The sequence below is a fragment of the Chiloscyllium plagiosum genome, chromosome 3 (genome assembly GCF_004010195.1).
Source record: "Chiloscyllium plagiosum isolate BGI_BamShark_2017 chromosome 3, ASM401019v2, whole genome shotgun sequence".
Classification (NCBI taxonomy): Eukaryota; Metazoa; Chordata; class Chondrichthyes; order Orectolobiformes; family Hemiscylliidae; genus Chiloscyllium; species Chiloscyllium plagiosum.
Window position 1 is genome coordinate 13,844,486 of NC_057712.1, and position 22,878 is coordinate 13,867,363.

The window sequence follows — 22,878 nt, forward strand, 5'->3', positions numbered from 1 at the left end:
TATTTTAAGGCATTTTTTTGATCACCATGAATCCTGACCAGTGAAGTCCAAGATTATCAGTAATATGTGAGAATGTGGAATCTATGCAACAATTAAATTAGCCGTCATATTATTGAAAGGTGGAGTGTGTACAAGTGTCTGGCCGATTCCTGCTCCTAATTCATGTGTTCATCAACTTGTAGGACACTGATCACTGCCCTACTACCCTACAAAATAGTGTAACGAAATCTTCGTGCCCACCAGAGAGGGTTGACAGAGCCTCTCTTTAATATGTCATTCCAAAGATAGTGTGAAAAATGAAAACTTCAGTGGTGGCAAGATATTGATTTGTAAGTTTAATTCCAAGAGGCTTGATTCCAATATTTAATGATTATTAGAAGTGGAATTGAGGGTGATCGGAGCAGCCATGATCTCATTGAATAGCAGAGCAGATTTGATGGGATGAATGGCCAACATCTGCTTCACAGTCTTGTCTTAGACTGATAATAGAATTTTATCCTTTATAACTAGAGAAAATAAAATTACAAGTAGTAATATTGTGCTTTGGTTTTATTGGGCCTTGGTGAGTCCATATCTCAGAAGGTTGTGCAGTTTTGCTCTCTTATTTAAGGAACAATACAGATCCATTGGAGATGTTTCAGAGGAGGTTTACCAGATTGAAAGCCTGGAATGAATGAGTTGTCTTATGAAGGCAGGTTGGACAGACTGAGCTTGTTTCCCTGTTGTTTGGAAGACTTAGGGGTGACTTGATTGAAGTAAATAAGATGCTTAGAGATCATGATAAAGTGGTTGCCTCTCTTATGGATGGCTCCAGAATTAAGGAGCACTAATTTAAAAACTGGGGTCACCATTTTCAGACAGAAGTGGAAATTATTTTTTTCTTAGTGAATTCTCTCAACATCTGTGGAATGCTGCTACAGAAAGCAGTGAAGGTACAGTCATTAAATGACCTTAAAGTAGTTGTATATTGATTTACTTTCTGAATAGAAATCTAAGTTTACTGGAAGTAGATGGGAAGATGGAATTCAAAACTCACCATAATCCCACTGAATGATGAAGCAGGCATGAGGAGCCTGAAGTGTTCATAACGAGATCAGCCAGATTGGGGCTGTTAATCTGCTCCAATCAAGGAGCCTTAGATGACTGACATAAACAGGAGTGTCAGATATCCTGTTCACTTTGAGACCTGGCTTTGAGGAAGCTGGATCAATGTCAAGGACTTTCCACATGTAAATAAAAGGTCACTTGGTGACGGGCTACCAAGCCACTGTGAATTTATTTCAGGGCGGAATGATGTAGTTCTGCTCCTAATTCATAATATTAAAAACATGCAAATAATCTTTTATGCGGGGGAAATTATAATGCCCTAAAGCATTATTATGCAAGCATAAAATGTGTTGTTGAATGTATTTTGCCCTACTAAAATTTGAGTTACTTTACAAACATAACTAGGAAGGTTGTAAACAGTATTTTCTTTAACATTCTACCCAATACCATTCATTAAGGCGTGTAGTTTGGTATATAGCTGTCCAAAGACATGAAGGATGAATGATTGAGTTAAGGAAAGGGTATTGTGCATTTTTTTAAAGCACCATTTGCATCTGTGTAAAAGCAATTATTTTGTACAGTATTAAAGGCAGAATTTATAATGATGCAGGTTACTTCTGGTAGGAGGCTGTGAAACCAGTGAAGAAGGAATCTCTAAAGCTAGCAGTTATGGGATAACTGCGTGGCGGGTTCTTTCTGGTGCACCCTACTACAAGCAGGTCACCAACTATGAAGATGATGTTGCTGGTGTAAGTAGAAAAATTTTTTTGTAGTTTTGTTTAAATGAATAGCATGTGTATTGCATTGGCAGAATTTAAATGAACAAAATTTTGGCCATAAAGTTCACAGTTTATATAAAATGCTGCAATTGGAGAAACTAATTTGCACAATCATTCATTTGAAGAACATAAAACCAGTGAACTGTACAGTTTAGAAAGAGACTGTTCAGCCCATCTAGTTTTGCCAGTTTCATTGAAGAGCAACCTAATTCATCCCACTCACTCATTCTATCTTCAAAAGATATTTATCTAGTTCCCATTTTGACGGCTATTAGTGAATCAATATCTATAATAGTGGGAAAACCATTTCGATAATCGGAGGCTGAAGTTCCTCAAGGCGTAGAATCTGGATACAATATCAGTGTTAGAACTGATAAGTTCAATTTGAAGATCGTGTACTGGTTGCATCTCCAAGAGAAACTTGCAATTTACAGGTTAGCATTACAAGAGAATTGCTCAATTGTACAGCGGCAGGAAATTATGTCATTCTCATCGTATCTGGCATGAGTACTTTTAAAAAAATAAATGTAGCAAGGGTTTTATTTTGTGATCAGAAACATCTGTTAAGCCATCTGCGAGGTCAAGAGCTGGAGTTCCTTCTTCAGGCATGGTGGCTCAGTGGTGAGCACTGCTGCCTCACAGCACCAGGGACCCGCGTTCGATTCCAGCCTCAGGTGACTGTGTGGAGTTTGCATGTTCTCCCAATGTCTGTGGATTTTCTCTGGGTGCTCCGGTTTCCTCCCACAATCCGATGATGTGCAGGTTAGGTGAATTGGCTAAACTAAATTGCCCATAATGTTCAGAGATGTGCAGGTTAGGTGCATTAGTCAGGGTAAATGTAGAGTAATTGGGTAGGGAATGGATCGGGGTGGCTTACTCTTCAGAGGGTCGGTGTGGATGTGTTAGGCCGATGGACCTGTTTCCACACTCGGGATTCTACTCTTCTAATTCTGGCGTCGATATTTCTTTTGTTCTGATGCTGCCTCTGCTCTCTCTGTCCCATGGATACGTGTAACTACATAGTATGCATTTTGGAAGTTCTACTTTGGCTGCAAAGACCTCATCCACATCCTCATCACCTCATCAAAAATATCAATCAAATTAAGGGAATTTGATTTTTTGCTAGAAATCCATGTAGACTTTCATTTACTAGTTGCAGAACTGTTCTTTTTAACATTTCCAAATGTCTCTCTACCACTGACATTGAAGTGGTGAGCCTTTTTTTTTCTTTCTCCCTTTTTTTTAATCAAACGGAAGTCTGAAATACCCAATCCTTTGTCTCTCGGGTATCTCAGAAGGTTTGGAAGATTTTGCCTCAGTCAGAATTAGTCAGTCCGGTTAGGGTTAAGCCTGTTTCTTTTTTAATTCTAATAGTATGTCACAGATCTCCTTCCACTCTTCCCGTGGGCAGCTATGTATGAAACAGCCGAGATAACATTATTTTATTGTGTCACATTGAAACTATAACCTACAACCTCTGCTTTGTTTACAGTCACAAAGAGGGCTGTTAAAGTTGCTCAGTTTACGAGGATTGTGGAGACAGGAACCAAAGCAGGTAAGACTGTGAAACAAAGTCATCATCCTGAGTACAGTGTGTGTTACGTAAATCCTATTCCACTTGACTAATAATTTTAAACTTTCAGCTCACATTGGAAAAATAAACCCTAATGTTAATGTTTTAATTGTCCTTTTGTCCTGAGGCTGCTGGTAAGCAGTCTGGTCAGGTGATTAGAGGTAAGATCCCCATCTTGTACCTTTCCACCTAATCACATGGCTCAAATCTGCTTTTTGGATCTGACTTGACATAGTGGAAAACACACACAATTTTTGGAATGAACGGGCAACTATCAGCAGCTTTGATTTATGGAGCATCTTTAATAGAGGAAAATGTTTAAAGATGCTTCACAGGAACATTATCAAACTACATTTGACACCATTAGGAAGGCATTAGAACCAGAGAACCAGCAACTTGGTTTGAGGGAGTTTTGCGAAATATTTTAGTGGAATAAAGAGTGGAAAGATTGGTTGTTTTAAAAGTCTTCCAACAATAGTGAGAAACTTTATGATTTCAACTTCTGGCAGTTATATTTTTTAGTGAGCGAGAACTATAAACCTGCATCTACCCAATGGTGCAAAACACCACACCTATTCCATGGACATTTACGTTTCTGAAAGTGGTTTTGTTTTGTGTTGAATTACATATGTCTAAAACGAGGTTGACATTTGCACTTGTAATGAAATGTCCTCCTATCTGCTCATTATCAATTGTGGTATTCTATTCAATTTGGAAAAATGTAACCATTTGTTTACAGTACCTCTCAGTATGAAGCGAGAAACAAGTTGCTATGAGTTACAAGCCCTATCTTCTTATGCAATCAAACTTTGCTTGGACACTATTTTCATTCGTGTAAAATAAATCAATTACGCACTAACATTAATAATCCAGAGTCCAACCATAGTAGATGGTGAACTTTTGATTCAATTAATTAATGGCTAATTTAAAAAGAACTATGGTGATTATGAAGTCATTACTGTCCTTACCAGGTCGAGCCTACCTGTGACTCCACATCTACAGCAATTTGATTCTTAAATGCCATCTGAAATGACCAGGAAGGCACCTTACTGTATATAACAGCTCTACAAAGTGTAAGAGTAGGATAAAACTAGATGGATCACTAATCTGGGCATCAGAAACACAATAGCGGGTTGATGTGGGGAGTCTTCAGCATTGGTTTTGGATGCCATGAAGTCTGAAGGTATCAGGTCAAACAAAGCCTATTACCTCCATCACGAAGAGGACCCTGACTGACCGATCTGCAAGAGTGGGTCTGAGATTACAAGAGGGAAAACCGTACATGACCTCATCCTCACTAAGTTATTTATCACATTTGCTTTTGCCCATGACAGTATTGATGGGAATGACCACCTCACACGTATCTTGTCGGGATAAAGTCCCATGTTCTCATTGAGGATACGCTCATCATGTTGAATGGCACTGACATCGTACTGAATGATTTAGAATTATTAACAGATCTGTGTCTCAAGATTAGGCACTGTGGAACATTAGCAACTACAGAGGAGCTGCATTGAACCAAAATCTGTAACCTCTTTCTCCAGGATGTCCCCCACTCCACCAATACCAAGTTCGGGACCAACACTGGTTCAATAAAGAGTGTAGTTGGGCATACCTAAAAATGAGGTGTCAACCTAATGATGTAATTTACAGGACAACATACATGATAAACAGCAGAAACTGCTTGTGATAGATGGGCTAAAAAATCTCTCAACCAACAGATTTGATCTAAGGTCTGCAGTCATGCCACATGCTGTCATGAGCAGTGGTTCACACTGAAGCAATAACAGGAGAAGGCAGTGCCCATAATATCTCCATCCTTAAACAAAGTGCATCTGTGCAAAAGACAAAGCTGAAGCATTTGTATCCATTTTTAACTAGAATTGCCAACTGAATGATCCAACTCATCCTCCTCCTGAAGTTCCTCGCATCCAAGGTCCCAGTCTTCAGCCATTTACCAACGTTCTGCACATGGCAGTCGGCATGCTGACATTAATTGCAGCATGGACTACCAGTTCCGGAAGTCACTGCTTCACGCTGACCTTTGAGGTCCGTGCAGAAGGCAAAAAGCATTGAACATGTGCTGCAGTGAAGTGATTTTAAAGAAACTGATTGATAAAGTTCATACAGCTAAAGGGATCAAAGGGTGTAGGGTGAAAGTGGAAACAGGGTACTGAGTTGGACAGTCAACCATGATCATATTGAACCGCTGAGCATGCTCAATGACCCGTTCTTGTTCCTGTTTTCTATGTAAGTGATGTTGACAGTGCTGTCAAGCAGCCTTCCTACAGAATAATCCACTTGCTGACAGTCCGTCTGGGTCTGTCTAAGCCACTCTGCTCCTGACCTCATGACAGCCATGATCCAAGCATGAACAAAAGAGCTGAAATTTGGAGGTTAAATGACTGTCCTTGACATCAAGGTAGTATTTGAGGAGCCCCAGTTAAACTGGAGTCAGTGAAATCTGAGAGAAAGTTTTCCGCTGGTTGGAGTCATATATAATAAAAAGAAAAATGGTTATGGTTGCTGGAAGTGAATCATCTAAATTCTAGGGAATCTCTGCAGGAGTACTCAGGGTAGTGAGCTTAGCCCAATCCTCTTCAGCTGCTTCATTAATGACCTGGCTCCATCATAAGGTCAGAAGTGAGAATGTTCACTGATGATTACATTAGGCTTAGCAGTATTTTCAGTTTCTCAGATGCTGAAGCAGTCCATGTCCATATGCAGCAAGACTTGTTGGACATCCTGGTAGGAGTTATGAAGGACCAGGCTAGACACCCCTCAAAACATTTCAAGAAAATAACTTTGCCAGTTGATTGAAGCAGATCTAATGCAGATTAGATTAGATTCCCTACAGTGTGGAAACAGGCCCTTCGGCCCAACCAGTCCACACTGACCCTCTGAAGAGTAACCCACCCAGACCCATTTCCCTCTGACTAATGCACCTAACACTATAGGCAATTTAGCATGGCCAATCCACCTGACCTGCACATCTTTGGAACTGTGGGAGGAAACCCACGCAGACACGGGGAGAATGTGCAAACTCCACACAGACGATCACCCAAGGCTGGAATTGAACCTGTGACCCTGGTGCTGTGAGGCAGCAGTGCTAACCACTGAGCCACCATGCCGTCCCTATTCCAGGAGTGTTGCACGTGGTCAAACCACTTAGTTTTAAACAAAACAGAATTTATTTACAAGATTACTAAATGAAACATCAATAAAAGCAAACAGAATACCGAATAACTTAACTGAAAACCAAACAGATTACACCAACTTAATGATGCTGTTCCCAACACTTGCAACAATCCCAATAAACACCCCTTGGCACAATAGGTAAAATCCAACACAGGGTCTTACAGGAAAGAAGTCAGAGAGAGGGAGGATCAGCATGGACCTACTTCCTTGGGTTCAGCAGCTTCGCAACTGCCTGACTGCTTTCACTGAATAGCCAGACTGCCAAAACCCAAATCAAGCCAGAGAAAAGCTGAGCTGGGATAACTGGCCACTCCCCTTTCATTGTACAAGTCTGTTTTGTAAATTTGAAAGCCTTTGTCTGATGCAGTGTCTGTTAGCTATAATCAAATTGGCCCTAAAATCCTTCAAACTTAGACTTCTCGGAGTCTGTGCCTTTTACAACCTCAGGAAAAAAAGGCCAGGACATCATGACCTTGTTAAAGGAGCAGCATTACACAGGGTTGACAAGTGAAACTGACATTTTTCTTTCCAAGCAAAGACCCTCTTAAAAAAGAGAAAATCTAACCAACTACCAGTGACCTTGAATGATCATTGCTGAATTCCCCACTTTCAACAACCGAGGAGTTGCTATTGAACAGAAACTAACGTCAACTAGGCATATATATATATATATATATATATATACACACACGAAGGTTACAAGAGCAGGGCAGAGCTTTGGCATCCCACAGTGAGTAACCCTCCTCCAGAATCTCCAAAGACACTGCTATATCAAGTGCTGAAGTTGGGACTGTGATGAAATACAACCCACTTGTCTGGACGAGTGCAGCGCCAATAGCTGTTAGGGAAGTTGACACCATCGAGGGCAAAAGAGCCCTAATGATCAGGACCTCAGCCACCACCTTGACCATTTACTCCTTCACTCTCTCTACCACTGCGCTCAACGACAAGCAATGTATGATACTTGGAAGATGAGCCCCAACTCTCACAGACCTCTTTGATAGCACCTTCTGAGCTCTCAACCTGTATCATTTTGAAGGACAAGCCTATCATATGTATCAACAGCTGTAACTTTCCTCCCAAGCCACGCGCCATTCTGATGTGCAACTAAATTGGTATTCCTTCACTCACTGAATCAAAGTCCTTGAGGTCCCTTTATAGCATTGTGAGCATATCCATACAATGGTTCAAGAAGACAGGCCACCATCACCTTCTCAATGGCAAATAATAATGGGCAATAAATGCTAGCGCAGCTTGTGACTCTACTGCAAACATTTCCAAGTTTCAAAATGTCTGCGCTGCACTATATGTACTTTTACCATCTCTGTTTCAGCTGAAGCTTCATTTATTAAACCTTTTCTCTAAAGGTTTTGATCATCAAAATTAGTGATTTTCATTTAGACTTTGCATGCTCGAGTTTTACAGTGTTGTTAAAACTCCTGAGATACTACTAATGCTTCTTGTTGTTCAGCCAGCTCCAGATCTGTCATCTTGAAATATTATGAAAATTTGATTTTGTTCACCCCATGCAAGAGGCAAATACTTGCACTTTTCCTGACGTGAAATGCTTAGTAAAAGCCCAGACTCAGCAGGCAGTACACATTATGTTAATTAATGAACACATTGGATTGAACAGGTGTGATATCATGAGAGAGCCTCATTCAATGTTTTCCTGATTTAAGACACTCATTTAATGCTCAAGATAATCATATCCAAAGAATGATCAGTTATTATGGTTGTTGACCAGTGTTAATATGCACTAAATCAGTAAGCCTCGACAAAAGATTTAAGTGCAGTCTTGATTTATGATGACATTCCATTAGAGGATTGAGAACATTGCCTGCGAATACTTGTGGTATTGAATAAGCAATTGACATCCGAGTGTGCTGTTATCGAATGGGAAGAATTGTGTCAGGTATCATTAGTGAACACATGCCTGTTTTTTATGTTGCTTGTAACTGTGTGGGAGAATTACTTAAAAAGAGTGAATCAGAAATGCAGGTGTGTTCTGAAATTTTTAACTTGAGTCCATTTCCTGGTAAATGTTGTCCACTCATACCTAAGGAATAAGCCACCAAAAACAATATTAAAAAAGAAACTATGATCATTGAGGGCTTTTTAATACCAATTGCAGTATTACAGCACGGTGTTAGTATCACTGTTAAAATAAGTTTGTAAGAAATTGCATTCTTGCCCTAGTTTTACAGTTTGAGAAAAAAACATTGTGAGGCACTTCAGGTGTGCATAATACAACTCCGAAATTAGGCAATTGCAGCACCTGCATCAATAAGTTGTGGAGAAACCTGCTTTTGGAACAACCAAACAACATGAAACTGCTGGGCATTCTTCAAAATATTTATTCAGTTCTTGCACCATATAATGCTTTGAAACTGGAGGAGAAAGTGAGGACTGCAGATGCTGGAGATCAGAGCTGAAAATGTGTTGCTGGAAAAGCGCAGCAGGTCAGGCAGCATCCAAGGAACAGGAGAATCGACGTTTCGGGCATAAGCCCTTCTTCAGGAACTTTGAATACTTTGAAACTGTCATGATGTTATTTGCTGCGAAACATAATTGTAAAAATACTAATGAAATGATATGTCTTGAGATTTTAATTGTTGAAGATTGTTTTAAATTTTGTTTATACAGCTGTGTGTAATGGTTATGTATAGTTATCTTTACATTTCTTTGCGTCATTTTTCCAGATATTGTGCAATTGCGTTTTCAATTACACAAAACTCGAGTTGTATATTTATCTGTCGAAGAGTGTGGTGCTGGAAAAGCACAGCCGATCAGGCAGCATCCAAGGAACAAGAGAGTCGACGTTTCGGGCTGGCATTGACATTGTTAATTAATGAAACCCCTCTTTCTCCTTGTCTATTTTTCTGTTTGTCTTTAAATTGAAAAACAAAGGGTACCTTAATGTTTGCCTTTTAGAGTCATAGAGATGTACAGCATGGAAACAGACCCTTCGGTCCAACCCGTCCATGCCGACCAGGTATCCCAACCCAATCTAGTCCCACCTGCCAGCACCCGGCCCATATCCCTCCAAACCCTTCCTATTAATATACCCATCCAAATGCCTCTTAAATGTTGCAATTGTACCAGCTTCCACCACTTCCTCTGGCAGCTCATTCCATACATGTACCACCCTCTGCATGAAAAAGTTGTCCCACAGATCTCTTTTATATCTTTCCCTTCTCACCCTGAACCTATGCCCTCTCGTTCTGGACTCCCCGACCTTGGGGAAAAGACTTCGTCTCTTTATCTTATCCATGCCCCTCATGATTTTGTAAACCTCTATAAGGTCGCCCCTCAGCCTCCGACGCTCCAGGGAAAATAGCCCTAGCCTGTTCAGCCTTTCCCTATAGCTCAAATCCTCCAACCCTGGCAACATCCTCTTTCTATCAAACAAAATAATAACAATGCTATTTTAATTAAACATGCTTGCATTTTCTTATGCCATTCTTTCTGAAGGTCTCCAGTGTGATCATGGACAATGGATGTATTGTTTTGATGACTGCAATGTTCTTGTCATAGAATACGGTTTATACTTGAGTAATAGTCAATCCTGTGCCCTATTTTTGGCCAAAACAATCTTGAATTTTCCATACATCTTGTGTAAAGGTCGACCTTTGTTCTTCACAGATAACAGATCACATTTGTGAGCCAAGGTAATATCCTGTACATAAATGTTAAGATGAGGAAATGAATTTTTTTGTGCTATCATGTGATGCGATAGACAGTTCGGTGTGAAAGAGTCAGGTGACAACCAACATCGTGAAATACAGTCATATATCTAGATGAGGTTTTGACATTCCTCCATAATTTTGTCTAAAAATGTCCTAGAGGAAAAAACAAGTAGTATACAGAAGCATTTTTACTGAAAGTTACTGAAATTGCAGGGAAGACCAATAACTGCATAACAGCAAGAGAATTTTGTGTTTCAGAGAAACTGGAGAACAACTTCAGACAAAGCTAAAATTCAAGTGTCAAGATTAGAGTGGTGCTGGAAAAGCACAGCCGGCCAGTCAGCATCTGAGGAGCAGGAGAATCGATGTTGCGGGCTCCTCGGATGCTGCCTGACCTGATTTGCTTTACCAGCACTACTCTAATCATGACACTGATCTCCAGCATCTGCAGTCCTCACTTTTGCCTCAAACAACGTGTGCCATCAGAGTAAGCCTACCAAGTGGTCACAGTTGGAGGAAAACCGCTGAATGGCTACAGGTAGACAATCCTTTATTCCCAACCCTCCGGACCAGCTGTGTTTCGGATTTTGGAATTGTTTGGATAAAGGATTAAATGACAAATTCATAGTAAAAATAAAACTAAATGACCAAACAGCAAATGCACCTATGATTACGACAAGCACCAAGCAATTGACACCTGCCAGTGCTGGACTTACTCCTCTGTCACACCTGAGTGACGTGGGTCAAGTGGTGTGGAGTTGAGTTCATTGTTTGCACACCAAACAACATGGTTATTGAGAAAAAAGGTTCAGGGAAAAACTTTGGATTTTGGAGCTTTTTGGATTTTGGATAAAGGAATGTCTGCCTGTACTTGAAAATTGTCAAAAAGGAAGGTGTGTTAGTTGTGCAGCCATCCGAATCCATGCATGAAACAAATGAAAGGAGAATGGAATTTTGGATTTTAAGGCAAGTGCTTCTTGAGAAGGCATGGCTTAATCCTTCGACAGAGAACTAAGATTGCATAAAAGCAGCCTGCTGAACTAGAAGCTAAGATAGTACAGTTTCACTTGTTTGGAATCAGAAATTGGCAGAAGGAAGGCTACAAGTTATAATGCATTGGAAACATGGACGAAACGCCTGTTACACTCGACGTGCCGGAGAATTGAACTGCAAAGCAAATAAGAGAGATAACAGTATTGGTGAGTTCCACTGGCTATGAGGAAAGTAGGTTTACTTCAGTTCTTTCTTGTATGGCTGATGGCAGGATTGTTATGGAAAAGGACCAGATCAGTTAAAACTGATGGCTGTTTTTAAGAGAAAAAAGTTTGCCAAAAGAGAAATTTCCAAAAAGAATTGTCATCCATATGCATCCACGTGGGTGTAAAAAATGGATAAAGGAAGTTTGGGATTTATAACCTGGTGGTCTATGCAAGGAAAAAATTGTACTCATCTGGGACCAGTTTAGATCACATCTCACGAAGAATGTTGTTGGTAACATCCAATCCCGTAACAGTGACGTATCTGTAAATCCTGGCAGATTTACAAACAATAGATGTTAGTACCAATAAGCCATTTAAGGACATGATGAGAAGGAAGTGGAATAACTGGATGCATGATGGAGAAAAAACATACACAAAAGGAGGCAGTATTGAGGGCTCCATCACTGTCACTGATGTGTGAATGGATCATTGATTCATGGAAGGAAATAAAAGCTGACACTGTTTCCAAATCATTAAAAGTAGTATCGATGTAATAGTTGACCCCATAAATTTAACCTTAAAAAGTGATCTTAAAAATTTGACTATTACTCAAGTATATAAGGTAGTTTGGAAACAGGTCATTCGGCCCATCGAGTCCACACATCCCACCAAAGAACATACCACACAGATCCACCCCCCCCCCCCTCCCTTACCATATCCCTGTAACCCTGCATTCCCCATGGCTAATCCACTTCACCTGCACACTCCAGAGCAATTTAGCATGGGCAATCCACCTAACCTGCACATCTCTGTACTGTGGGAGGAAACTGGAGCACCCAGAGGAAACCCAAGCAAACACTGAGATATTGTGCAAATTCCACACAGGCTCTCACTTGAGGGTGGAATTGAACACAGGCCCCTGGCGCTGTGAGGCAGCACTGCTGACCACTGAGCCACCGTGCTATCCATGTGCATATCCTGATTTTTATTTTTCTAAGCAAATTTTAATCAGTATTGCACTGATATAAAGGAAGATGTATGGATCCTGTGAGCTGTAATTTTCATTTTTGACTGGAAAAATAAACTTAATTTATTGAAGCTATTAATACTGATATATTAATAGAAATTTATTCAGAATCTGAGCATTGTTGAAAATTTTTTCCTTGTCAGATATTGTATGGCAGCATTTTTAACCAGTCTTGAGGAAGAGTCATTCAACTCAAAATGTTAACCCAGATTTCTCTCCTCAAATGCTGCCAGACCTGCTGAGCTTTACCAACTATTTCTGTTTTGGTTTCTGATTTACAGTGTCTGCGGTTCTTCGGGTTTTTATTTTGTAACAATTGTGTTTATTTTTTTCAGGATGGGGTTTTCAAAATGAGTTTGTCCCCTGATGGGACGATCCTGGCTGTCATTCATTTATCTGGCCAGCTGACTTTATGGGAGCTTCCCTCCTTGAGGCACCAGAAAGAATGGAAACAAGAAATGCAGGTAGAATTTGTAAGTTCTCTTTAATACAGAGAAAGCATAGTGTGATACAGTAAGTATGGATCTCTAAAGAGAAGGTTATGTTTGATCAACCTGATGCAGTTTGTAAAAGTGCAGGGTCAAGAGTAGACAAACTTTTTGGATTTTCCACAGACCGTCCAAAATACTGCATTGTAGATTCATGATTAATATTAGAACGTTTGGATTCAGGGAGCATGCAGCAGAATGTGTAGCAAACTGGTTGATAAAGAGAGGTGTAAGGGCTCAAGGAATTTACTGAGATTGGCAAAGGTGGGAAGTGGTGCTTCATTCTCAGTTTCAGCAAGATGGCTATTACATAGCTTTGGAATGTACAGCTGTGCTTGTTTTTTTTCCAGGTTGGATATGATGCCATTAACCCGGAGTGGACAAAATGTATGGAGAAAAGGAAGAAAATAAAAGGTATCCAATTCCTGAATAAAGGAGTGACTTCTTTCGGATTTTTAATCGAGATTTATTTCTATTTTGCTTTTCAAAGTCCTGCTGTAGGAAATAACTTGTAATTAGATAGCTCATCCTTTTTCCCTTTCTTGTATTGTTGTGCAGTATGTTATGAACGGACTCCATTTATACAAAATAAAGCCCTCGCTCTCATGATTTGTTTAAACTGTGTGTAATTTGAAAATAAATCTGACAGCAAGATGTTACAAAACATTTTTCTATGACTCTATGGTCGTCATTGGCAAGGCCAGTAGTCTTCAGTCAATTGAACATGTGCTCCAAGAGCATTAGCCTGGGCCTGTGGATTACCATAAGACCATAAGACATAGGAGCGGAAGTAAGGCCATTCGGCCCATCGAGTCCACTCCGCCATTCAATCATGGCTGATGGGCATTTCAACTCCACTTACCCACATTCTCCCCGTAGCCCTTAATTCCTTTTGACATCAAGAATTTATCAATTTCTGCCTTGAAGACATTTAGCGTCCCAGCCTCCACTGCACTCTGTGGCAATTACTGGCCCAGTGATATTACCACTACATCCACCATCTTTGTAAGTTGATAGCGACTCCAATAAAGAATGTCTTCGGATCTATGTATTGATAAAATTAAAAGCAGATACAGAAAATCTGCAATGAAAAGAACATTTCTTGATAGATACTACCTCACCTGCTAAGTGTTTTCATTTTTAAAGTTCCTTTGCTCTTACAGATAGTTAAATATATCTTTAATCGTGTCTGACCATTTTATGTTGTTGCTTTGAATGATCTTGACACATAATTTATATTTTCTCCCGTCCTTTAGATCGATCATCATTCTACCCCCTCTGTGACATAAACTGGTGGTCTGACAGTGCAGTTATTCTGGCTCGCTGTTCTGGTGCTTTAACTGTATCATCTGTGAGGACGTTGAAAAACTTGCTTGGACAGTCTTGTGAATGGTTTGAACCTTCTCCTCAAGTCGGTGCTGCTCATAATGGAAGCTTCATGTGTTTAGAGGTACTGAATGTAAAATGTATTTTACTAGATTGAAACTTAAAAAAAAAAGCCTATTCCTATTGAAACTTGTTTAAAAGTTATTTTTCGTTTTGTTTTGCTGTTGTAACTTAGACTTTTTGATCAAATTATTTAACATGTTCGTGACTGAGTTTATTTCCAACCAATCTAATTTTTTCTCCCCATCTTACTCAAGATCTAATCATAGTGCAGCAGAAATAAAACTAGTATCCTGGACTCAAAAATAATGGCATACTCTGAACACAGAGTCTTTCTTCATTTCTGCAATTTCCAATTTCAGAGATGGAAAGGATTAGGGAAGCCCATTTCAAGAAGATTAAACATGTCAAAGATGGGAAAGGTTCATTGATCCTAAGCATCTAATACACTTCCCTCGGCTGGGAAAGCAAGATATTGCATGTTGACATTTCCAACTTGCCCCAGAACTGTAAATCCCATGGTCTCTTCATTTTCTCATTTATTTGATTGAGATTTCTTCAGCACATATCTCTGCTGATCATGCTTCATTCTTATAAACAGTACCTTTGCATTTGATAATATTAGAATCCAACCTTTTCTCGACTTAGTGATCTCACTGATATGTTGTTCACTAACATGCTTATGAACCATAACCCAATTTACAAACCCTTTGATAGATGAGTGCTGTTTTTATTTGATGTCTTAAAGTATGTATGCATGTTGGTCTTCTGACTATGGTCAGTTCAGCAATGATATTCTGCCACGAGTGATATCTTGGGTTCAATTTCTGGACCACATTCAACTCTCCCATTAACCATTTCTACTGATCTTTTTGCATACTTAACAACCTTCTTAAAATTGATATGTTTGACTAAAGCTTTTATTAACTGCCCATCTTGATAATCAGATAATAAGAAATAGAAACCGGATTATTGGCCATTTAGCACATCAGCTCCACCATTCAGTAATCCATTTGATAAATTTGGCAAATTTGACTAAGCTATAGTCTGTCCTTTTATCCAAGTCATTTTTAATATAGTTTATAAAGCGCTGAGGCTCCAACAGTGACCCCAGTTATAGTTTACTAAGATGGAAATTATCCATTTATTCTAACTGTCTTTCCTATCAGTTAACCAATCTATCCACACTTGTATACCATCTGGACTTGTTGGTTTTCATGTAGCACCTTATCAAATGCTCTTTTTTGGAAATTGCAATGCACTCCATCTGAGTTTCACTTTATCCACCCTGCTTGATTCATCCTGAAAGAACTCTAATAAATTTATTAAACATGGTTTCCCTGTCACAAAATCATGTTGACTCTCTTTAATTATGTTTTACATGTCCTGCGATTTCCTCGATAATGGAGGATTTCCCAATGACATGCTTTACTATCCAGTCTGAAGGTTCTTCTGTTTCCCTACTTTGTTGAATGGTGTTGTTAGATTCATGTTACAACCACAATCTTGCTAGAGTTTACAGAATTTTGGAAGGTTTGCATGAATTAGCCATTCTTTTATCCTTCATCTTTGCTTAGCCCTCACTAGAGGAACAAAAGATTAAACTGGCAGGTGGTAGATTGGCAACAATCACAGTTATTACTTTATTTATAATGAATAATGTGTCATCTTTTTCGAATTCTCTGAGATACATTTCCAAAAAAAACATGGTGCTCCTTCACAAAACAATGCAGTCCAACTTAATTGCTCCATCTCAAAATCCATTCTCGCCTCCACTCGAGTTAACTGTGATTAACGCCGGTTCGACTAACTACCTTCTCAAAAGGTGGTTACTGGAACCTGTAAGAATGATACACTATTTTTCTTTAACATTCTTCTTAGTGTGAACAGAAAGTAGCTTACAAGAGGCATCGTTTGGAAACTAATACATTAGAAGATGATGAAGGCGATGAAGAATCTGACTCGGATGATGAGTCCTCTGCCAAAGCTCGATATTTTAGTTATGTGAAGCAGGGCTTGTATTATTTGACAGAAATGGAGCGATTTGCTCCCCCTCGAAAACGACCACGAACAATCAGTAAAACTTACAGGCTAGTAAGTTTGAGGTCGACAACTCCAGAGGAGCTGTATCAAAGGAAGGTCAGTATATGTTTTGATCTGATACTTTTCACAAACATAGCATTGATAAGAATTAACCAGAGAACATCCTTTTGCGTTATGAACCAGATCGTACTGTTACACAATCAACAAAACCTTGGAAGCTGTGGTGAACCCAAGGTTTGAAAGATGCACTTGTTACTGTAATTTATTTGCTGAATAGAACAATTTGCTCATTTACATCCCTTGAATTTGGATGGCAGCATATAATTTAATTGCACAGAAGTCCTTATGAATAGTGCATTTCTGAAGTGCAAACTTTGTGAATTATTGGTTCCCATCTGAATCAGTGCTAAAGTCAGAGTTTGGTTCCTTCAGATATTTTTGCCTGCAGAAAGACAATGTACAAGTTGAAATACTATACTATGTATGTGTAACACTGTGCATTCCTAGTTAAAATAACCAACAAAATAACATTCACTGTTAACTATGGACAAAATGCAGTACAGTAAATACTCTGCACATTACTGTAATTTTACTCACTTACCTGCAATTTTAAATTAACTAGGCTCCAACTAATGGCAGAAGTCGTGCTGGCAATTGCAGAGTTCCAGCACCAATCAACCTCTTCCACAAAATGGAGCCCTTCAGTATAAGTTCTGAATCATGTTTAGAAAGGAAACTGCTTCAATGAAAAAGAGGTTGCCCTTAGTTTAAGGGCAGATGGTGTCAAGGCTGGAGGGGGAAGCAAACAAAGGTGTGTTGGGGGCAAGGGCAAAGGGTAGCAAAGCCTGGGGGAGGAATCAGTACAGGGGAGGTAACTTTGGGAGACAAGAGGGGAGCAAATCTGGGATGTGGGAGTGGGAGGAAGAAAACTGGCAGACAAGGTCAGATGAGAGGAAATGACTTTGAACCCATAATGATGCTGGCCTCCAAACAATGTTGAAACAAAATTACATTGAGTGATGGGCACAACTTAAAGCGAAGTCTTAGTGTAAACCTACATGTACTTCCAGTAAAGTTTTTGTCATTGCATTTTTCCCCTTCTGAACTTCTGAATGTCCACACTTAAATCCCTCCATTCCTGTCCAACAAAGGACCTCATTTATCTTAACATATTTCATAAGAGTCATAGAGATGTACAGCACAGAAACAGACCCTTCGGTCCAACCCGTCCATGCCGACCAGATATCCCAACCCAATCTAGTCCCACCTGCCAGCACCCGGCCCATATCCCTCCAAACCCTTCCTATTCATATACCCATCCAAATGCCTCTTCAATGTTGCAATTGTACCAGCCTCCACCATTTCCTCTGGCAGCTCATTCCATACACGTACCACCCTCTTTTTAAAAAAAAATTCCCCTTAGGTCTCCTTTATATTTTTCCCCTCTCACCCTAAACCTATGCCCTTTCGTTTTGGGCTCCCTGACCCCAGGGAAAAGACTTTGTCTATTTATCCTATCCATGTCCCTCATAATTTTGTAAACTTCTATAAGGTCACCCCTCAGCCTCCGATGCTCCGGGGAAAACATCCCCAGCCTGTTCAACCTCTCTCTATAGCTCAAATCCTCCAACCCTGGCAACATCCTTGTTAATCTTTTCTGAACCCTTCCAAGTTTCACAACATCCTTCTGATAGGAAGGAGACCAGAATTGCACATGACATTCCAATAGTGGCCTAACCAATGCCCTGTACAGCCGCAACATGACCTCCCAACTCCTGTACTCGATACTCTGACCAATAAAGGAAAGCATACCAAGCGCCTTCTCTACTATCCTATCGACCTATTTTGCTTAAATAAATTAGACATTTCATTAACTAAATTATTATCATCCAAACTTATTATATGCAAAGAATGGCATAATATAACTTAAAATTGGTAATAATTATCGCATGTGTCTTTGGAATAAAATTCAATAGAAGTAAAGTTTCATGGGTTTTACAGTTGTCAGATTTAAACAAGCTTAGCAGTTAACTATTTTTGGTTAACTATTTTATTATGGCATCTGATTTGTCTAGAATTAGCATCAGCTTGGATAATAACAAATTCACTGTCTCACTTCAGAACGATTACCTTTCACTTCCTTGCTTATCAAGAATTGATCTACATCTGTCTTAAAAATATTCAAAAACTCTGCTTCCAATGTCTTTTCGGAAAGAAATTCAAAGACATATGACGCTTAGTGATAAAACATTTCTCCTCATCTCTATCCTAAACCTTTGACTTTAAAACAGTAAACCCGAGTTCAAGATTCTCCCAGTAGAGGCTGGAATTGAACCTGGGTTCCTGACACTGTATGGCAGTAGTGCTAACCACAACCACCGTGCTCCCCCCAATTTTCTACAGTATGATGTGGTGCCTTATCAAATAATTTTTTTTCGAAATCTAGAAGCAGTATTAGCAAGTTTTGAGAAGATTTATAGCTCAGATTGAGATTCTGGATGTAGGTTTGCTCACTGAGCTAGAGGTTTCATTTTCAAGAAAATAAACCTTCTTGCTCAGCGAGCAAACCTACATCTATACGCAGTGTATCCACTGGTTCCCCTTTATCCATAACATATGTTACTTCTCAAAGAACTCCAATAAATTGACCAATGATCAAACTGTTGTTTGTTTTGTGACCTTGAGCTTTTCTAAATGGCATGCCAAGTTGTCTTAACGAGTAGTTTTCTCTGTGATGTGTTGAATTTGGTTGATTGTTTCAGAATCAATTTGATTTATGTTACTATACTCCATTTAATTACAGTCCTTTGGAGACAACTGCACACCAAAAGCTAACTGGATTGATTGGTATTTGTAATGAACTGATAGGTAAAAGTAGGGAGAATCTGTCATTTTAATACATGTTCAATGATTTCTCCTCATCTGAAGCTTACTCTAAGTGATTTGTAAAAATTTCATAACTTGCATAAGGAATTTAATTTATGTGGATGCATATATATGTATGTTTCTATTTGTATAAATAAATGTTATGCATAAGTTTTTTGAGAGGGATAAATGGTTATAAACTTGTTTGTTTTCATGTTCCTGAGAAAATTAAAATTTGAGTATACTAGACAAATTTGTGGATATAGAACAGTACCCAGTTAGGAATGAGTTTCTGTGTAATCTTCTAAAGTAAAATTGAATCACTTTGTCAAGGCTGTATAAGTATGACTCCATGGATTTCCTCATCTTCCATTCCCCAAGATACCTGATTTTTTACTTGACAGGTACAAAATGAAATTAATGCTGTATTTCCCTCGGTACTTTCTACCTCTATCTTATGCATCCAAATGTGTTTCTTTAAAATGTTGTGGACTAGATTTTGCCACGGGCAGACAGACAGTTATTCCAGTATAGATGCGAGTTGCACGTGGGGACCTTATGATAACCACCATCTTAGTAAACTCTGAAAGAATCATCTGGAGTTTAGAATTGTCTCCACGAAAATTCCACCATGCCTTTTATCAACTTTTAAATAGGATACTTGGGAGGTTCTGATGAAATTCAATAAAATGGTCTCTCAGAAAATGTATACTTCCACAAGAACACTCAATTATACCTCTTATACCTACTGATCCTGACCTAATCTCTCCCAGCCCCAAACTCCTTATTGCCACTGGAACCAATCTGATTTCCTTTCCTACCCACACCATTGAAAGCAACTTCTCTCACCCTTCCCTGCCAGACCTGATTTCTCTCACCCACCCAACCTACCTAAGCGTTGCATTGATAACCTTGCTAACTTGCCCCCTATACGGCGACAAACCGACCCATCTGATATTCTACCCATCTGGTACCTGACATCCTCAGCAGCTGGCACTCTACTTATCTGGCAACTTTGCCAATACTCACCTGGTGCCCTAGCCTTGGCTTCCTGCTCCCAAGATGGAACCCTTCCTAGCTGGCATCAGATCCTCTTATCCATATGATACTCTACTTCCCAGCACCCAACATCATAATTACCTTACTTATGTATCATTTAACACCTATCAGAGTGGCTGTCAGGACCGATGAATGTCAGAATATACCACTCGACTGCTATTAAAAAGGGGTGTGGTTTGTCTTCCATTGACTGTTCTGTGCTATTGAAGAACTGTCAGAATGGAAGTATGACTTTGCACTTTTGAGAGAGCCCTGAGCAGAGTATCCGCTCTGAAATGTGAATTACCTTCTTTCGGTAGTAAAGAACGGCTGGATTGTCATTCCTTAGAAGATCCAACCCTAAGTTTTTTTTTTATGCTGTAATTTGCCATTTTGTCTGACCATTATTTTTTTCTTTATCATTATACTTGAATTGAATTGAATTTATTGTCACATGTACTGAGGCACAGTGAAAAGCTTTGTCTTGCGAGCAATACAGGCAGATTACATAGTTAACTAGCATAGGTAAGTAAATAATAGGTAAACAGTGGCAAAAACAAAAACACAGGTACAGGCGAATGTTAAGAGTTTGTGAGTCTGTTCAGTGTTTTAACAATAGTTGGGTAGAAACTGTTGAAATCAGCTGATGCATGTGTTCAGGCTTCTGTACCTTCTCCCCAATGTTAGCGGTTGGAGAAAAACATTGCCAGGATCTTTGAGAATGCTGGTGGCCATTCCTTGACAGCAGGCCTGCTGGATGGATTCTGTAGATGGGAGGTTGGCCTTTGTGATTGTCCAGGCTGAGTTCATCACTCTCTAACTGTCTCCGATCTTGATTGGTACAGTTGCCATACCAGGTAGAGATACATCCAGACAGAATGCTCTCAGTTGCGCATCTATAAAAGCTGGCAAGGGTATTGGCTGTCTTGCCAAATTTCCTCAGCTGCCTGAGGAAGAAGAGACTTTGGGCATTTGTATCCAGTGTTTCCATGTGAAGAGTCCAAGAAAGCTTGTTGTGAATGACCACTCCCAGGAGCTTGAAATTCTCCACTCGTTCCACCTCTGCACTGTTAATGTGTAGTGGGGCATGAGTAGCATCCTGTCGAAAGTCAATAATGAGTTCCTTAGTTTTGCTGGCATTATGAGCTAGGTTGTTCTCAGTGCGCCATTTTTCCAGGTCTTCCACCTCCTCTCTGCAGTCTGTTTCGTCGCCACCTGAGATTCAACTGACTATGGTGGTATCATCGACGAACTTGCAAATGGGATTAGTCTGGTATTTGACTACGCAGTCATGGATATACAGTGAGTACAGTAGGGGGCTGAGTACGCACCCCTGGGGGGTTCCAGTGCTGAGTGTTAGTGAGGATGAAATATTGTCCCCAATTTTCACTGATTGTCTCCTTGTCTATCTGAACATGAGATGCTGCTCTCTCAGGCTTTCACTTGTATTGTTCTTCAGTGGTTGTTAAGACTGTAAAAAGCAGTTTGGTGAAAATTGACACTTTCCCCACACTAATCAGATTGTGTCCTGCTTGGTGCTTTCCAATTGTGGTGAATCAGATCAAACTCGCAACTCAGAACTTCATAGTGCAGTAAATTATAAACATGCTGTTGTACCAAAGAACGAAGAGCAATACAGCTCAGGGACAGGTCCTTCGGCCCACTAAGACTGCGCTGACACATGATGCCTTTCTAAACCTAAAGCCTTTTGCCTCTATGCAGTTCCTATCCCTCTATATGCTGCCTATTCATAAATCTGTCAAGATGCCTCTTAAATATTGTTACTGTGTCCACCTCCTTTGGCAGCACATTTCAGACACTTACCACCATCTGAGGAAAAACTTGCCTCTCACATCTTCAAACTTGCCTCCTTTAACTTAAACCAATGTCCCTTACGTATGTCCTTTTACCTTAAACGTATGTCCCCTTGAAATTGACATTTCTACCTGAGGAAAAAGACTGACAATCCATTTTCTTCAAGCCCCTCATAATTTTGTGAACTTTAATCAGGTTGTCCCTCATCCTTTAGCGCTCTAGTGAAAACAAATCGGGTTTATTCAGTTTCTCCTTATAGCTAATACCTTCCAAACCAATCAACATCCTCGTCAACCATTTCTGTATCCTCTCCAAAGTCTCCACATTGTTTTAGTAAGCTAAAAATCACTCAACACCAGGTTATCGTCCAACAGGTTTAATTTTAACTTTGTACATCCCAGTCCAACACCGGCATCTCCAAGTCCTTCTCCTAATGTATCGACCAAATCAGCAGTAATATTCCCAAGGTGATTTAATTGAAGTTCTCTACAACTGCAACGTGACTTGCCAATTTTTACACTTTGTCCTGACTGATAAAGGCAACAATGCCATGTGCGTTCTTGATCACGTTATCCACTTGTGTTGCCCCTTTCAGGGAATTGTGGAGCTGTACGCCTAGATACCTTGTATGTTGATGCTACTAATGGTACTGCTATTTACAATATACATCCCTCCAGATCTCCCAAAATGTATCATCTTGCATTTGTTTGGATTAAACTCCATCTGCCATT

General features: G+C 39.7%; 1 protein-coding gene across 2 annotated transcripts in view; it reads left to right on the plus strand.

Moving 5' to 3' along the window:
• nbas (NBAS subunit of NRZ tethering complex) overlaps window positions 1-22,878 on the plus strand; it is a 261,417-nt gene that overhangs the window by 24,899 nt on the left and 213,640 nt on the right. For both annotated transcript variants that reach the window (XM_043677491.1, XM_043677501.1), the window contains exons 10-15: window positions 1,658-1,796; window positions 3,319-3,381; window positions 12,848-12,976; window positions 13,351-13,414; window positions 14,257-14,450; window positions 16,268-16,525. In XM_043677491.1, coding sequence (XP_043533426.1) covers window positions 1,658-1,796; window positions 3,319-3,381; window positions 12,848-12,976; window positions 13,351-13,414; window positions 14,257-14,450; window positions 16,268-16,525 — 847 coding nt within the window. The remainder of the gene's footprint in view (window positions 1-1,657; window positions 1,797-3,318; window positions 3,382-12,847; window positions 12,977-13,350; window positions 13,415-14,256; window positions 14,451-16,267; window positions 16,526-22,878) is intronic.